Genomic DNA, 16,848 nt, shown 5'->3' with positions numbered 1-16,848 from the left:
TGACAAACCCTGGTTTACCCCTAAACTCAAAAAGCTGTGGCTGGAAAAGAGTAAGGCGTTCAGAAGCGGAGACAGGGACTGCTACAGAGAGGCCAAGTACAAGTTCACTAAGGAAGTGGACATTGCCAAACATCAGCACTCTGAGAAGATGCAGCAGCAGATCTCAGAGAATGACTCGGCCTCTGTGTGGAAAGGTTTTAGGAATATCACAAACTACAAGCCTAAAACCCCCCACTCCACTGATGACTTGCTCTTGGCCAACACCCTCAACGACTTCTACTGTCGTTTTGACGAGCCATCAGGCAGCCTTCACACCTCCAACGACCCCAACAATAGAGGCACTTTGGACACTCATTCCCCCACCTCTCCCCCCTCCATAGAGCCATCACCACCTTCAAACTGTTCACCTACAACACCCCCCTCCTCACCCCACACAAAAGAGGATTTCACACCACCTCCTCCGACCACAACTCTTCATATTCATGAAGCAGATGTGAGGAAGCAGTTTAAGAATCTGAATGCTCGGAAAGCTCCCGGCCCAGACGGCGTGTCTCCTGCCACCCTCAGACACTGTGCAAACGAGCTGGCCCCAGTGTTTTCTGGCATCTTCAACTCCTCACTGCAGGCATGTCATGTGCCTGCCTGCTTCAAGTCCTCTACCATAATCCCTGTCCCCAAGAAACCTAGGATCACTGGACTAAATGACTACAGACCCGTGGCTCTGACATCTGTGGTCATGAAGTCATTTGAGCGCCTAGTTCTCTCCCATCTCAAGACCCTCACGGCCCCCCTCCTGGACCCCCTGCAGTTTGCATATAGAGCCAACAGGTCTGTAGATGACGCCATCAACATGGCCCTACACTTCATCCTGCAGCATCTGGACTCCCCAGGAACCTACGCCAGGATCCTGTTTGTGGACTTCAGCTCTGCCTTCAACACCATCCTTCCAGACCATCTCCGAGGCAAGCTTTCCCAGATGAATGTGCCTGATCCCATCTGCCGGTGGATCACTGACTTCCTGACGGACAGGAAGCAGCACGTGAGGCTGGGGAAGAATGTCTCGGACTCCCGGACCATCAGCACCGGCTCCCCTCAGGGCTGTGTTCTTTCTCCTCTGCTCTTCTCCCTGTACACCAACTGCTGCACCTCCACCCACCAGTCTGTCAAGCTAATCAAGTTCGCAGATGACACCACCGTCATTGGGCTCATCTCTGACGGGGATGAGTCTGCCTACAGGAGGGAGGTTGAACGTCTGGTGTCCTGGTGCAGCCACAACAACCTGGTGCTGAATGCCCAGAAGACAGTGGAGATTATTGTGGACTTCAGGAAGCACACAGCCCCACTCCCCCCCATCATCCTGACTGACACCCCCATCACCTCTGTGGACTCATTCCGCTTCCTGGGTACCACCATCACCCAGGACCTGAAGTGGGAGCCCACCATCACCTCCGTCATCAAGAAAGCCCAGCAGAGGATGTACTTCCTGAGGCAGCTGAAGAAATTCAACCTGCCAACACGGACGATGATGCAATTCTACACTGCAATCATCGAGTCCATCCTCACCTCCTCCATCACCGTGTGGTACGCTGGAGCCACTATCAGGGACAAACAGAGACTGCAGCGTGTTGTGCGCTCTGCTGAGAAGGTGATTGGCTGCAGACTCCCATCTCTGCAGGACCTGTACACCTCCAGGACACTGCGGCATGCAGCCCGGATCTCAGCTGACCCTTCTCACCCTGGACACAGTCTGTTTGACCTGCTCCCCTCAGGCAGGAGGCTCCGGTCCATTCGCACCAGAACCTCTCGCCACAAGAACAGTTTCTTCCCCTCTGCTGTTGGACACATGAACAATAACCACTTGACTGTCCCCGCCACTAACACATGACCCTACGCTGTGTCACTGCATCATTTCATGTCTGGCACTGATCACCACCTGCACTCATGTATATATCTTTCTACGTAGCACTCTTAATTCTTATTCTCATGTATATATCTCATGTATATCTCATGCACATATCTTTCTTTCTACATAGCACTTTAATTCTTATTGTTTGCACTGAAGCACCGCAGCAAATTCCTAATGTTGTAAACCTCAACATCTGGCAATAAACCCATTCTGATTCTGATTCTGATTCTGATATGACAAATAAAACTGAAAACTGAAAACTAAAGCTAGTTAAAAAATCTTTTATTGAAAAGTTATTTCAGGTGGCATTGTATGCGTATGAAAGCTGTACATTTTCCCTCAAATCTATGTTTTGATTCAGTGTGTTAGCCCATGAGGTACTTTAAATTACACAAATAAATGTTTACAGTACTCTGTAGTCTAGTAGTTATTCAATTCAATTTTATTTATATAGCGCCATATCACAACAAAAGTCGCCTCATAGATAGATATGATACAAACCACTGCAGTGCAGTACCTGTAATACCTACAGCATGTTCTAATCGCTCTAATAGGATATTATGGTCAACAGTATCGAATGCTGCACTAAGGTCTAGCAGGACAAGCACAGAGATGAGTCCACTGTCAGAGGCCATAAGAAGATCATTTGTAACCTTCACTAAAGCTGTTTCTGTGCTGTGCTGAGCTCTGAAACCTGACTGAAACTCTTCAAATAAACCATTCCTCTGCAGATGATCTGTTAGCTGTTTGACAACTACTCTTTCAAGGATTTTTGATATGAAAGGAAGGTTGGAGATTGGCCTATAATTAGCTAAGACTGCTGGGTCTAGAGATGCTTTTTGAGTAAAGGTTTAACTACAGCCAGCTTGAAGGCCTGTGGTACATAGCCGATTATTAGAGATAGGTTGATCATATTTAAGATCGAAGAATTAATTAATGGCAGGACTTCTTTTTGTAGGAATGGGGTCTAATAGATACGTTGAAGGTTTGGAGGAAGTAATTATTGAAGTTAACTCAGAAAGATCAATTGGAGAAAAAGAGTCTAACTTAACATCAATGGTACTAAGAGTAACTGTAGATAATATTACATCTGTGGGATGATTATTGGTAATTTTTTCTCTAATGATAAAAATGTTATTTGTGAAGAAGTTCATGAAGTCATTACTAGTTAATGTTAAAGGGATTGTTGGCTCAAAAGAGCTCTGACTTTTTGTCAGCCTGGCTACAGTGCTGAAGAGAAACCTGGGGTTGTTCTTATTTTCTTCAATCAGTGATGAATAGTAAGATGTTCTGGCTTTGCGGAGGGCTTTCTTATAAAGCAGCAAACTATTTCTCCAGGCTAAATGATGATCCTCTAAATTTGTGACATGCCATTTCCTCTCCAGATTACGAGTCATCTGCTTTAGGGTACGTGTTTGAGAATTATACCACGGAGTCAGGCACTTCTGATTAGAGACCTTGGTTTTCACAGGAGCTACAGTATCCAGAGTCGTACGTAGTGAGGAGGTGAAATTATTAACAAGATAATCGACCTCTGTTGGGGTAGCGTTCAGATAGCTGCTCTGCTCTATATTGGTACAGTGCATTGAAGATGATAACAGTGGGTGGATTATATTCTGAAACTTAGTTACAGCACTTTCAGAAAGACATCTACTTTGATAAAGTCTACTCTCCACCGCTGTGTAATCAATTATTGTAAAAGTAAATGTTATCAGGAAATGATCAGACAGGAGAGGGTTTTCAGGAAACACTGTTAAATGTTCAGTTTCTATGCCATATGTTAAAACAAGATCTAGAGTGTGATTAAAGTGGTGGGTGGGTTCTTTTATATTCTGAGAGAAACCAATTGAGTCTAATAACAGATTAAATGCCATGTTGAGGCTGTCATTTTTAGCATCTACATGGATGTTAAAATCACCCACAATAATTATTTTATCTGAGCTCAGCACTAAATCAGATATAAAGTCTGAGAAATCAGACAGAAACTCTGTGTAAGGCCCAGGTGGACGATAGATGATAACAAGTAAGACTGGTTTCTGAGTTTCACAGCTGGGGTGGACGAGGCTAAGCATCAGGCTTTCAAATGAATTAAAAGTCTGTCTTGGTCTTTCATTAATAAATAGGCTGGTGTGAAAAATTGCTGCCACACCGCCCCCTCGGCCTGTGCTTCGAGGTTTCTGGTAGTTAGAATGACTCGGGGGGTGTTGATTCATTTCAACTGACATAATCATCCTGCTGCAACCAGGTTTCTGTAAGGCAGAGTAAATCAATTTGTTGATCAATTATTAAGTCATGTACTAACAGAGACTTGGAGGAGAGAGACCTAATATTTAATAATCCACATTTCACTGTTTTACTCTTTGGTTCAGATGTGGATACTGTATTGTTCTTTCTTTGTGATTGTTTATGTTTAAGTTGTTTGTTGCTGGTTTTTAGTTTGTTTTTTGTCTTTTTGGGAGCTGACAGAGTCTCTATGGAGATGGGTTTTTTTGGGGGGGTAGCAGCAAGATAAAAAAGCATTCCGATTAGTAGGTGATCTGCTCTACCACCTCAGCTCCAGCCACCTTGGCATTCTGGTTACCTTTTTCAGGCAGCACCCAAAGGACAGACAGTGTGTTAAATGTTATGTTGTAAGAGCTGTAACTTCACAGTGACACAAAACATAAGAGAAAATTAGCTTTATTTGGAATTTACCAGAAATCAGCAGCAAACGAATCAGAACAGGAAAACAGCTGAAAGATTCTAACTTTTATAGATTTTCATTGATAGACGATATGATAAATAATGAATTTTCAGATAATGACCAAATCACAACAGTACCCAAAACTGCATGTATTGAAACGAGGTGATCTATTTAGTTTGATTCTAGTGAAAACGTGCAATATGTAGTCAAAACATTACAATAAATTTTTTATTTTAGATTATCAAGAGCTTATTTCATATTGATACATGTTAAAGGAAGTAGTATCAGTTAGTCCAAATCACAAAAAAAATCATTCAATATGTAATATTTTGATAAAATTTCACATCTAGTCTAAATCATATAGTTAACATTTAAATCAAACAATGAAAAAAAAATCAAACAACATTATTTTTCTCATTCAAAACACCTATATTAAAATCTCTACTGTTGCACAAAAAAAATTGATAACTGAATCTTTGACATATTCATTCATTCATTCATTCATTTCCTGAAGTTGCTCGACCAGCGCTGGGGACTTCCTTGTTTAGATCCTGTGTTTATAAATAAAGCTTATTAGTCACACCAAGAGTCATGAAATGCAATCTCAACTCGTGCTTACACTTGCATCAGTTTGCTTATTATGTAGTAATACCTATAGATAAAGTAATACCTTATAACCATTCTCCTTGCACCAGTCATTGAAGACTTTCTTGAATTCTTCCTCTTTTGTTTTTATTTGTTCATCTGTTAGTTCCTTAGGATTCTTCCAGTAAACCCTAAGCATCTCGTCAGAAAACCAGTCTGGGAGGACACTGAACACCTGACATCAGGGACAGCAGCATAAAAATTACATATTACACAGCCAACGTTGTTTTATTGAGGTGCATTAAAAAGAACACAGCATATGGAAATCAAGGCTGTAGTTCTCACATCTGATTTGGGGATTGGTTCTCCTTTATCAGGGTTATCCTTGCGATAGAAATATGCTTTAATGAGGGGGTCATCATTTTCCATCCCATAGTCCAAAGTGACATCCTAAAATGAAATGTTGCAGAGAAGCCTGTATTCATAATATGTAAATAATGACCCAGTGGAGGTTTAAAACATATTTTAAATAAAATGAACAAAAACAACAACAAGATTTTAAGAAAAGTTTGATGAATTAATAAAACTCACAATAACTTCAAACTTGTCATCAGGAGAGCATTCACTCAGTTTACCTTCCAAATCCTCCTTAATTTTCTGAAGGATGGAAGAGACAACAGTGTGTGTTATTATTATTGTTTTCTTAATCTTGTTTAGTCTTGAGCTGTTCTCATTCTTACCTCAAGTGCTTCCTTTTTTTCTTTTTTCTTGTCCTGAGAAAGGGGGCAAGTGGGAGGGAGAAGAAAAGATTTATTTAGCACAGAAAACACAATCACATTAAACCAAATATTTAAAGATAATGTTTTTCTTAATTTCTCTGTTTTAAAAAGGATTTTTACAATAAATATTGATTTACAGCTTGGTGTTTTAGAGGATACATAGAAAATGAGTCTTGGAAGGTAGTATTGTATGACGTTCTAGTTCCCAGAGGGCTGTGTGATAAGGTAGTGTCAGAATAACACCACATGTACTGTCATCAACCTATAAGACTGATTTTGTATTGTTTTTTTCCCCTAGCAGCAGCTTGGCTATAATTAACTTGTGAGTTTTCCTTTCAACAACACACTCGCCTAGCTTCAGAAAAGGAAAATTATATTCCAAGTTTTGTTGATGAATCATGAAAGACTACAAGACTGTGTATGAGACAAGCCTGGGCATGTATGAAAGTAAGAGTCCACAGTACACTGGTATTTTTGAAAACTGAGATTTTCCATTTACTTAAAAAAAAAAAGAAGAAAATCCTGTCCACACATGCAGTTTTGAAAAAATATCTCTGTCCACATGTAAATGCAAAAAACAAAGTCAAATGCTGTCAAGAACATGCCAAATCCTAGCTGTGTAGAAATGTTGGCCAGTCTGTGTTGAATGTAGAAGCCACGTCCGAAGTTCACTCTGACACCTCTATCTTTCTAAATGGAGGGGCAGTATATGTAAGCGTGGAAAAACTGCAGTAAGTACAATTAACAGCAACAGTATCTTGTCTTTATCCACCATTGTTGAAATTAATCTCATGTCAACAATAATGTGGCGCAAAGCGTGACGTGTGGACGAAAGGCCCAAACGCATAGAAAAGCTGCGTTTTCAAAAATACCCGTTTACACATGGACGTAGACTGATATGCTCTCAGAATCATTCTCCTTGGACACCGGACATAAGGGACAGCAGCATAAAAATGATATATGGCAAAGTCGAAGTTGTTTTATGGAGAAGCATAAAAGAAGAACACAGTGCATGTAAATGAGGGTTATAGTTCTCACCTCTGGTGTTTTAGAGTTCTCCTTGTCATAAGAATATTCTTTAGTGATGGACTTCTCATTTCCCATGTTATATGTCAAAGTGACATTCTAAAATGAAATGCAACAGAGACCCTGTGTTTATATTCATATGTAAATAATAAACCAGTGGAAGTTTGAAACATATTTTAAAGGAAATTAATTAAAAAAAAAACAAGACTTTAAAAGTTTGATGAATTAATAAAACCAACATTAACTTCATCTCTGTCTTTCCCGTCCTCCTGAATGTCGTTAACCAGGTTTTTTAACCTTTCCTTTATCTCCTGAAGGATGGAGGAGAGAACATCAGTGTTGTTACTGTTGTTTTAGCTAATCTTGTTTAAAGAGCCGTTCTCATTCTTGCTTTCTTACCTCTCCTGATTTTTTCTTGAATTGGAAAAGGAGGGCAAAGAAAAGGATTTATTCATTACTGAATACACACAGAAAGCACAATTACATGAAACCACATGTTTAAAGATAATGTTTTTCTCAATTTCTCTATTTCACACAGGAGTTTTCACACCCACCACATTTGAGCTGTTCCAAAACATTCTTCAGAAAATATATATCTATAAATGTACAGCTTGGTGTTTTAGTACTTACATGAAAACGACTCTTGGAAAGTAGTATTGTATGCTTTGTAAGTTCAGGTTCTGAGTTTCCCTCCCTCCCTTCCTCCATCCATGCATCCCATTCAGTGTGAATACTGGGCTTTTAATACAGGCACATAAAAACATAACTGCATACCTTGGCTTGACCCACACAGCGGTACAGGTCCCGTTCCATGACCCTCTTTAGAATCTCTCTTGCCTGCTCCAAATCTTGTTCTTTCTTCCTTTCTTCCTCAGAGGAAGGTTCCTTCCTTCCTTCCTGGTAATGGAGTATTCTTTCAAACACATGATCTTCAGAGTAAACACAGAAATAAATTGGAAGTTAAGTCAGTTCAAACAAGATCAATTTAGTTCAGTTTCACAAATGTATCAGTAATGCCTTATAAAGTTATTTATACGAATTTATATCACAAAAAACCCAGCTGAATTATTATAGCAAACATTACTAAATATAATGTAACAGAGTAAAGCCCATCTGCAGACAACAGTAGTTTAAATCAATATACAGTTAAATTAATTTAAAAGTGTCAGTCAAAAGAAACAGTCCTATTTGAGTGTTGTCCGTAATCTTTTACAATTTGTATTTGGAGATGGTTTATCTGAAATAAACTGAATGAGAAAAATAAATACAATTAAAATAAAATTTAAAAAAAGTGTATGGATAAACAATTTATAATTTATACACAACACAGATTGAAGCCACTACCTGTCAGCTTTGTGTATGCCTCCATGTCACCATTTGCCTGGGAGATATTTAGCATCTCCCCTTTTGAACTTTTAATTTTGAAGTCTGGATGGTCATCTACTAGTATGAGGGCATCTTTGAGCCTAGATAAAATGACGCAACATATGACTTCAGGGGCACAACTTCAGACAAGCTAAATGTTGTGTAGTATTGAAAATGGAACTCTAGGTACTCACATAATTTCTACTGCCATTTTTATCTTGTGCTGGCAGGCTCTTCTGTGGATCGAGAGCCTTTGCTGGAATATGTCATACAGGTTTGCAGATTCCTGTTGACAGCCATAGTTTAGTTATAGCTACTCAGATTAATTTTTCCTTAAAAATAAATGTTAAAAAAGCAAAAGTCAATACCTTGTCTCTAGAGCAAATGTGCTTAGTTTTTTTCCTATCCTCCTCCACATCACACACCCTGGCAAACATGACGAAGCGCTGATGGTCAAAGCTGTTCGGAATGCCCAGGTGGTGGCAATCCCTGAGATGGGAGAGAGGAAATATGCAAATAAAAAAAGAAAATAAATTTTAACAAAACCTAAAAAAAAAAACCCTCATCAACTTATGGTAAACTCTTCAAAGAACCACGAAGTGTGCTACAAATAGTAAATCATAAAACTAACGAGTTGAAAGCAGAAAACAGTATAAAGTAGTTTTGCGCATTGCATCAAAATATGAATATTTCTTTTGTAAAGCAAGATTTACCTGGCAAAGTAGTCAAACTTGTCAACATCAATCCCGGTGTTCTTGTTTGACACAATTTCATAGAGAAAGGATTTTTTCTCTTCTCGACCTTTATATGGCCACTGTGGAGACAAAGCCAAAAGACAAACATTAGACACTAAGACTGAAGAAGTCACTTGAATGAGTGATGAAACGTTCCTCCCACTGAAAACGCTATGCCCAGATGAGCAGAATCAACTTTTTGGGATTTTCTTGGCTGAATGATTGAGCATGCATCAAGACATTAGACACTGACTTCTGTAGGAAAGATAATACTTAATTCACCCAATTGACCAGTACCTTCTTGGAAGCATCATTGTTCTGATGTTCATTATCCTGAGCTGCATCATTCTGAGGTTTTTCATCCTGAGGTTTCTTAATCATTTCTTCAATAAACACCAGGTCAGTTCCATCTTCATCTACTTTCAGTCCATATTTCTTCATCACTTCTTTTAAGCCATTTTGATCCAGTAGGTGTTTAAACATTTCAATAGAGGCCTTCTCATGCTGAAAGAATACACAGGTGGATGCTTTAGTGGCGACAGGTTAAAATGGAAAAAAAAGCAAGCATGCAAACCTTATTTTTATTGCACGTTTAAAAAACAGCATCAATTTGCTTTACAAAGCCAATGTACAATATCTGAATTAAAAGCAATACAAAATGAAAAAGCCAAAAACAAGCAAACGAAAGAGCCCTTCATAAAATAAAATAACTTTACCAAGTGATCCCTTTCAGACATCATATCCCCTCATATCCCTCTATTATTGTGGACAAGACAATCATACTAAATTTTGAAGTTAGTGCATAGATTTAGTATCTAAAGTACATTTAACATATATGTTACTCTATTCCTTTGTTAAGACAAGAGTGGTTGTTGGTTGATCAGCATTAATGACAATTTGCATATTAATGGCCATTGTTCATCAGTGGGCTAGTTTCAGTCATTATGCAAGTGTACTGTTTATAAAGTTGGGGACACCCGCACTCAAACTGAAATTTTGAATTCTAGCATTAGAACACTTTTTTTTTTTTTTTTTTTGCTTTCCTCTTGCTTTTCTCATGTCTTACTGCTTAATCTTCATCATCCTTTGTCCACTATATCTACTATTCCTTCTCTCCACATTTCCAAACCATCTCAACCTTGCTTCCATTTGTCACTCGGGTTCAGTGGCCTCTGAAGCGATTACTGCCTAGAACACAGATCATCTGTTTTTATCTACCCATAAGTAGTTTGCACTCAGAACAACTACAAAAATACAGAGTTGTAACTAAAAATCAAACAAGATCTCCCAAGAACTGTTGCTGATGACCTTGTTGGTAATGTTTTAAGTGACCTATGCACTAAACCTACTACTACAATTATTACCAAGGGACTGAATGACACTGTATTAATTCAGAGTACGGTAGTCTGAATGCTGGTAAATTTTTCCCCAACTTAAGAGACTCAAGAGTCTGGGTGATTGTATCAGACCACAGTATCTTGTTTTATTTTTTGTTGTTTTGTTTAATTTTTGTTGCAATCACTGGACTACAAGAAGGACAGTGGTACATAGGGTTCAGAATTGATAAGAATTTAGCGATTCCATTTCCATTATCAATATCACTTATTGATTCGATTCCTTCTTGATTCTCAATTCTCATTTGCTCATTGTCACCAGCATCTCTAAGCAGCATACCAAAGACATTAACTTCGTGCAAATTAATTACATGGTCAAATGTTTGTGAATGTTGGAGGTATTTCCCCTCTTTGTTGGGATCAGTGTTGGGGTCATCAAATCTGCAATTGAGATTTTCAAAACTGCACATCATGTCTTTAGCATCTTATGTTCTTTTTAAAATGATTTATTTTAGTATTTTTAAAATTTTGGCATTGCAGTGTGTTATTGGTCATGGCTAAGAAAATACTGTTGAACTGAAGAAATGTACTTAAGTTTTTAAATTTAGCAGTACTACATGTGATTGAGGCAAACAGTAGCCTCAATTTTTTTACATTCTGCAAACTTCTTTGGGTTTACAGTGTAGCTATAATTTTACATTTGACATATATTTACTCTGTATGGATTTCTCGTTGGGCCTGCTAGAGTTTTTGCAGTGAATAGAATAACAGCTTATAATGTGAATTTTTTGAGTAGTCAGTTGGACCAGAAATGCCACAATATAAATTCTAGTCATTTCCATTAACTGGTAAGTGATAAGAAAAGATTTGATTTGAGTTAAACCCAACAACAACCACCCTACACCCTTAAGAGCATCCTTACACCACAGGGCCCAGACAAAGGTGGCTGAGATACCCTGAGAGTGAGAGTAGGTACTCTGATTTTATTTTTCAGTTCAGGATTTGACTCAAATACAGACTAGACACCAAATAAAACCATGTCTTCCATAAATTATGATCAATTCAGTTTTGTTTGGCATCAAATCACAAGAGTCACCTCAAAGTGCTTTATATTGTAAGGTAAAAATACTACAATAATATAGAGAAAACCCCATCAACCACATCTTTTTATGCCTAGTGTGTCATATTTGATAGAAACAGTTTTTTGAGTTTTTGAGCCTTCTACCATCGTCGGTGTGATTTTTTCTCTCTCTGAGAACACATTTTAAGTAATTAAAAAAAGACAGATGTAGGAAATACAATGGAAGTCACATCTGAAAATTGAAATGTACTTAATATCTTTTTTTAAAAATTGTCAAATGTATCAATAAACTCTCCATTTAAAAAAAATAAATTGAATTTTCTGGAAATAATATCGTATTTAAGGTTTTAAGGGGTTGACAGGAAGAAATCGCTGGCAGAACGAGGCTCAGGGAAGGGCAGCCATCTGCTGCAACCAGTTTTGGCGTGAGGGGAGGAAGACAGGGCAAAAGAGAGCAAGAACCATTAATAGTAATGATTAAATGCAGATTGGTGTATTAACACATAGTGAGTGAAAAAAGTTCAGTGAAGAAGATATTCTTCATTCATGGGAAGCCCCAGCAGCCTAGCTTTATTGCAGCAGATGCAGGGTCACCTAAACCAGCCCTAACTATAGAGCATATAGTTAGCGTTTGATCAGATGACCCTGCATCCTCTCTTAATTTATAGACAGAGGGTGATTAAGGAAGATAGACAGCTAGGAGAAACAAAATAAAGGTGCAGACAATCAAGACAATCACAGGGGAAGTAAAACTCAAAGCAAGGCAGAAGAGATACTATTACCTATCAATTTAACTATTATAATAAAACAAGAAATAACACAGAGAAAAGACACACACCAAAACAAGACACAACAAGAACACCAGAGAGGCACGAATAACAAAGTTGAGATAAAATGGACACTCGCCATAATAATGGAAAAATACCAAAAGATTATCAACATACTAGAACAATAAAGGTAACAAACACAAATCTAATTATAATGAAACAAAAAAAATCTTAGCCGTAAACACTGAAAAGCAGGAAAAAGGTAAATAGAAACTCAGACATGATTATATTAACGAAGGGATCAAAATTCCAAAATATTACAGAAACTAAGAACCATAGCACCGGGAAACATAGTTCTTCAAAGTTTAAAACCAGTTGCCTCTAAAGCTCAGATCGCTTTTTAATTTAATTATTTAAATTTGTATATATGTTCCAACTATTATTTCAAACTCTTACCCTCCATTCTTCTTTGCCTTTTTTGTCTCTTTTGATTGCATCCATAAACATCCCATCAAAAAAATGAGAAAAGGGCCCATGTCCTTTATATGACAAAATAAACATATGATATGAACAACAGGGTGATTTGTGATAACTTCTTAAATGTTGATCCTGTTAAATACATGGATTTTATTTTCTGCTTTCATTTAAGACTTTGTTAGTCCTAGCCACATCAGTGGTCAAAGTCAACATAGTACTTGACATGGGAATGGTTTCATTTGACTTTCATGTTTAATAACACCCTATGATGACTATCTGCAACATAATACTTATGCTATAAAAAGTATGTGTATTACTTACCTAGGTCATGACAAAGACCGGCAATCTGCACACAGAGAACATCTTGGTCACTGATGAGTGATTTCTTCAACTCATCTAACCTCTCCAACTTCTCAAACTTCTCCACATCCTTAGGCTTAAACCTTTGCAACATCTTCAAATCCTCAGGATTCAACTTCTCCAAACCCTCAGACTTGGAGTTCTGCAATTTCTTCAACTTCTCCAACTTCGTAAAACCAAGGTTCTCCAACTCTACCAATTTCTTTAAATCCTCCAACTCCTCAGCCTTCAACTTCTCCAAATCCTCAGGCTTCGAATTCTGCAATTTCTTCAACTTCTCCAAATCCTCAGGCATCAACTCCTGCAGCTCCTTCAAATCCTGAGGCGTCAAGTTCTGCAATTTCTTCAACTGTTCCAACTCCAAAGGCTTCAACTTCTTCAACTCCTTCAACTCCTTCAACTCCTCCAGTGGCTTGATCTGCTCCAACTGCTTCACCTTCAGAGCTTTTGCAAGCTCACCTGCTAAATGTGCCACCCTTTACAGTAAAATGTAGGACACACACTTTTTAGAACGTTGGCTTAATTGTTTTCAGTTGGTACAGTACTACACTGCTAAAAATAGTAAAAAAAATCTGATGTCAAGTATATAAAGTTGATAAAGCAGTCTGTCCCTTGAATTGGATTTTTATTATAATTAGGTGTAAATGTGTGCAAACCAGTGGACATACCCAATCGAGTGTTCAAAGCGATTGTGAGATGCTCCTGGATAAACAAAATAAATCCCCCCAAGTTGCTTGATGTTTCGTAGTCTCTGGAATTGAGGGGTGTCTATGATTTTGACAAGAAGTGGATGTAACTCGATGTGGCCATGGATGGGATCATTAAACACCTTAGTGAATAAAAAGAACAAGGCATAACATTACAACAAGACAAAAAAGAATTAGACTATTTCCAACTCTTACCCAAGAACAGGTAGCAGGTCTCAGTCTTTTTATATTTAATTCAGTGTTTTTTAAACAGTGGCAAGTAAGCATTGAGGCTGATGCTAGGCTAATGTTCTTGTAGGATCATGCCTTCTACTGTGGCAATGGCAACTTGTTTGAATAAAAATAAGGTATTTTCCCACGAGGAAATCTAACTGATATTTTGTCCTTGTCCTTTTGAATATTTTTGATACTGTAAGCATTGAGGCTGATGCTCTCATGGAGTCCTTTAGTGCTGCAGGCAGGCAAGGTGTTCAAATAGCACAACTTCAGTTTTTTTTTATTTCTATATGATGAACTCTGCCTTATTAAGTGATAAGAACAAGTAATCTGTTGTCCTGTAATCATTATGACGCTATAATTTGAGATACAATAAATAAAATACGTTTTTTTGTATAAAGTATCGGTATCGGATCAGTATCGTCGATACCACCCTGAATATTACTTGGTATCGGATCGGAAAGGAAATCAGTGGTATCGCACATCACTACAAAACACAACAGAAGTGCTCCAGGACGCTAGGCGCAATGTTGAGCTTTTGTTACCTAGTGGCTACACAAGCCAGGAAGTACCAACGACCGGATTTGGTGTGTGGTAGTAACAGGTAAATGAACATTTTTTTTTAAATTATTTGAATATATATGAGTGCTTGTGTATAAAGACACAAACAATACACATATGCTTTCAATTGTGTAATTTAAGTGATCTAGGTAGCTCTGTTTTGGAAGTTCAGTTAATGCTAGAAATGTGTTTTGGAGTTTGTACGTGCTGTGTCTCAAGGGGCCACCGTATATATTTACAAATAAACATTGTCAGAGGATTTTTATGAAATATAATATAATCAAGTATAATCAAGTGTGCTTTATTTTCTAGTGTTCATATATTTTCACATAACCGAGTCTATTTGTTAACACAAACGCAATGCATTCTTTTTTAGTGTCTGTGATGTCAGATAAGCATGATAAACTTCTGTATTCTTTACCCCAGTCTGAAAGGTCAATTAAGTTGAGATAATGTCTAACCTCTCCTCCTGTAACTGAAAAGAGGAAGCACTATGTAATCAGTTTCTTACCCTATAAATAAAGGAACAAGGCATGCATTCGGTGTGTGTTTTTGCTCAGAGGCACACACCCATGCGCATGTTTTAAAACTCTCTGAATTGGTCTGCAGTGTCTTATTTCTCTTACTTGTGAAAAATGTCAAAACCCCTGACAAACATATATAAATAAAACCATGTTTTTTTTTTTACATTAGTAATTCCTTTTGTAGATAATTTTATATTGTTGTTAATAATTAAATTAAAGCAACAAAAACCTGAAGAACCGGTTGGGAGCCGAGCTGAAAGAGCCGGTTCTCTAAAAAGAGCCAGAAATCCCATCCCTAGTAATCTGGGTCCAAAACACCGCCGGCTTCATATCCCAAAGTCAAACGAACACTGCAGCATCACTGAGAGTTAAAAACGGTTTATATCAGGGGTCGACAACCTTTCTGATGATAAGTACCATCTAAAATTTCCAGGGATGTCAATGTGACATATGATTGCATTAGCAATAAATTTAATAACGCTCTATATTAACAGTTACACACTATATAGAACAACTTTATAGAACTATAGTTGTTCGCAGATGTTGGCAGGTATAAGCGAATAGTTATCAGCTATTTTGAAACAAAAAAGACACTTTTTATCCATAACAAGAACACTATAACAGCAAATGAACTGTACAACAGAAAATGCAAATGCTGATGATTCAGGATTTCAGGATGTTAGTAGGGCACTTTGAGCTCTTGTTGCCAAAATTGGGACCACATTTAATGAGCTAAAATAGTTATTTTACTATTTACATATCATTGTATATTCAGTACCACTGCATGTTTTGAGCTACGAACAAACTTGTTGCCAAATGCAGTGGTCTGATTGGTCAGATCTGAAAATAACCAAATTCATCCACCTAAGCGCATTTGGTGTCCAAAAAATATCCATTCACAGACTCCTTTTCTTGGAAAATGAAGCAAGTACAAAATGGGGTACTTGGACAGAAAACTCAAATACAAAAACATATTTCAATATATCGAGTTTTTTGGGGAAAATTAACCGTCACTAATCCGACTGAAGTGTAGTTAAAAGGCTTTAGCATACTCATCTTGAACAAAAAACTATATACAATATAGAAATATGAAAACAAATAAAATATAAAATTTAAAAAATAATTCTTATATGAGTCCCCCCAACCCAGCACCTGCTTCATAATATCATGACTTATGTTACTGTTTAAGTGTGTGTTAATTACCTTGGCCATGGTGATGAACTTCAGTCTGCACAAAAAGGATGTCTCTGTTGCTGATGTCAAGTTCTGACTGCTATGTACATCAAGCTCTCCTCCTTATATTAACATGTATTTGGTGTTTATGCTCCTCCCCTCTGTCTTCTGTCTTTCTATTTGTGTATGTGTATCTATGGGTGTGGTGCTCACATCACTGACTACTTACCTGTGCATAGGACAGACCCAGTGTTGCCAACTTAGTGACTTTGTTGCTATATTTAGCGAGTTTTCAGACTCCCTTAGCGACTTTTTTTTTTCTAAAAAGCGACTAGCAACAAATCTGGCGACTTTTTCTGGTGTTATTGGAGACTTATTTATGACGACTTTTTGATGTGAAAGCGGGTATCGCTTTTACTCTCAACAAGCAGCGGGTGCCGCCCGTTCCAAAGCGCTCACGGGCGGAGGATAGTCCTCCCCCAGCTGCTATCAGGGCAGAAGATGTTCACGCCTATGCATCCGAACTGCAAATGAATCGCGCATGAGCGAAGCCGCTGCTCCCGCACTGAC

The 16,848-nt window shown here is 38.0% G+C and overlaps 1 protein-coding gene across 4 annotated transcripts; it reads right to left on the bottom strand.

Moving 5' to 3' along the window:
* Positions 1–4,569: 4,569 nt before the first annotated feature.
* LOC112436673 (deoxynucleoside triphosphate triphosphohydrolase SAMHD1) lies at positions 4,570–16,390 on the bottom strand. 4 transcript variants are annotated; one of them, XM_076878382.1, is made up of 18 exons: positions 16,309–16,390; positions 13,766–13,926; positions 13,059–13,573; positions 12,717–12,799; positions 9,370–9,582; positions 9,058–9,158; positions 8,713–8,833; positions 8,539–8,630; positions 8,324–8,445; positions 7,754–7,908; positions 7,379–7,393; positions 7,219–7,290; positions 6,992–7,078; positions 5,915–5,947; positions 5,766–5,831; positions 5,520–5,624; positions 5,260–5,409; positions 4,570–5,140 (listed from the first exon to the last, which is right to left on the bottom strand). In XM_076878382.1, exons 1-18 carry the CDS (start codon positions 16,315–16,317, stop codon positions 5,087–5,089), a joined length of 2,154 nt encoding a protein of 717 aa, XP_076734497.1. In that variant the 5' UTR covers positions 16,318–16,390; the 3' UTR covers positions 4,570–5,086. The 4 variants fall into 4 exon arrangements, with proteins under 4 accessions (XP_076734497.1, XP_076734499.1, XP_076734498.1 ...); XM_076878384.1 differs by having other exon boundaries at positions 7,225–7,290; XM_076878383.1 differs by having other exon boundaries at positions 9,376–9,582.
* Positions 16,391–16,848: the final 458 nt, after the last annotated feature.

Source organism: Maylandia zebra, linkage group LG20, assembly GCF_041146795.1.
Source record: "Maylandia zebra isolate NMK-2024a linkage group LG20, Mzebra_GT3a, whole genome shotgun sequence".
Lineage (NCBI taxonomy): Eukaryota > Metazoa > Chordata > Actinopteri > Cichliformes > Cichlidae > Maylandia > Maylandia zebra.
The sequence above is the reverse complement of the archived record's forward strand: the minus strand, read 5'-3'. Positions and strand labels throughout refer to the sequence as shown.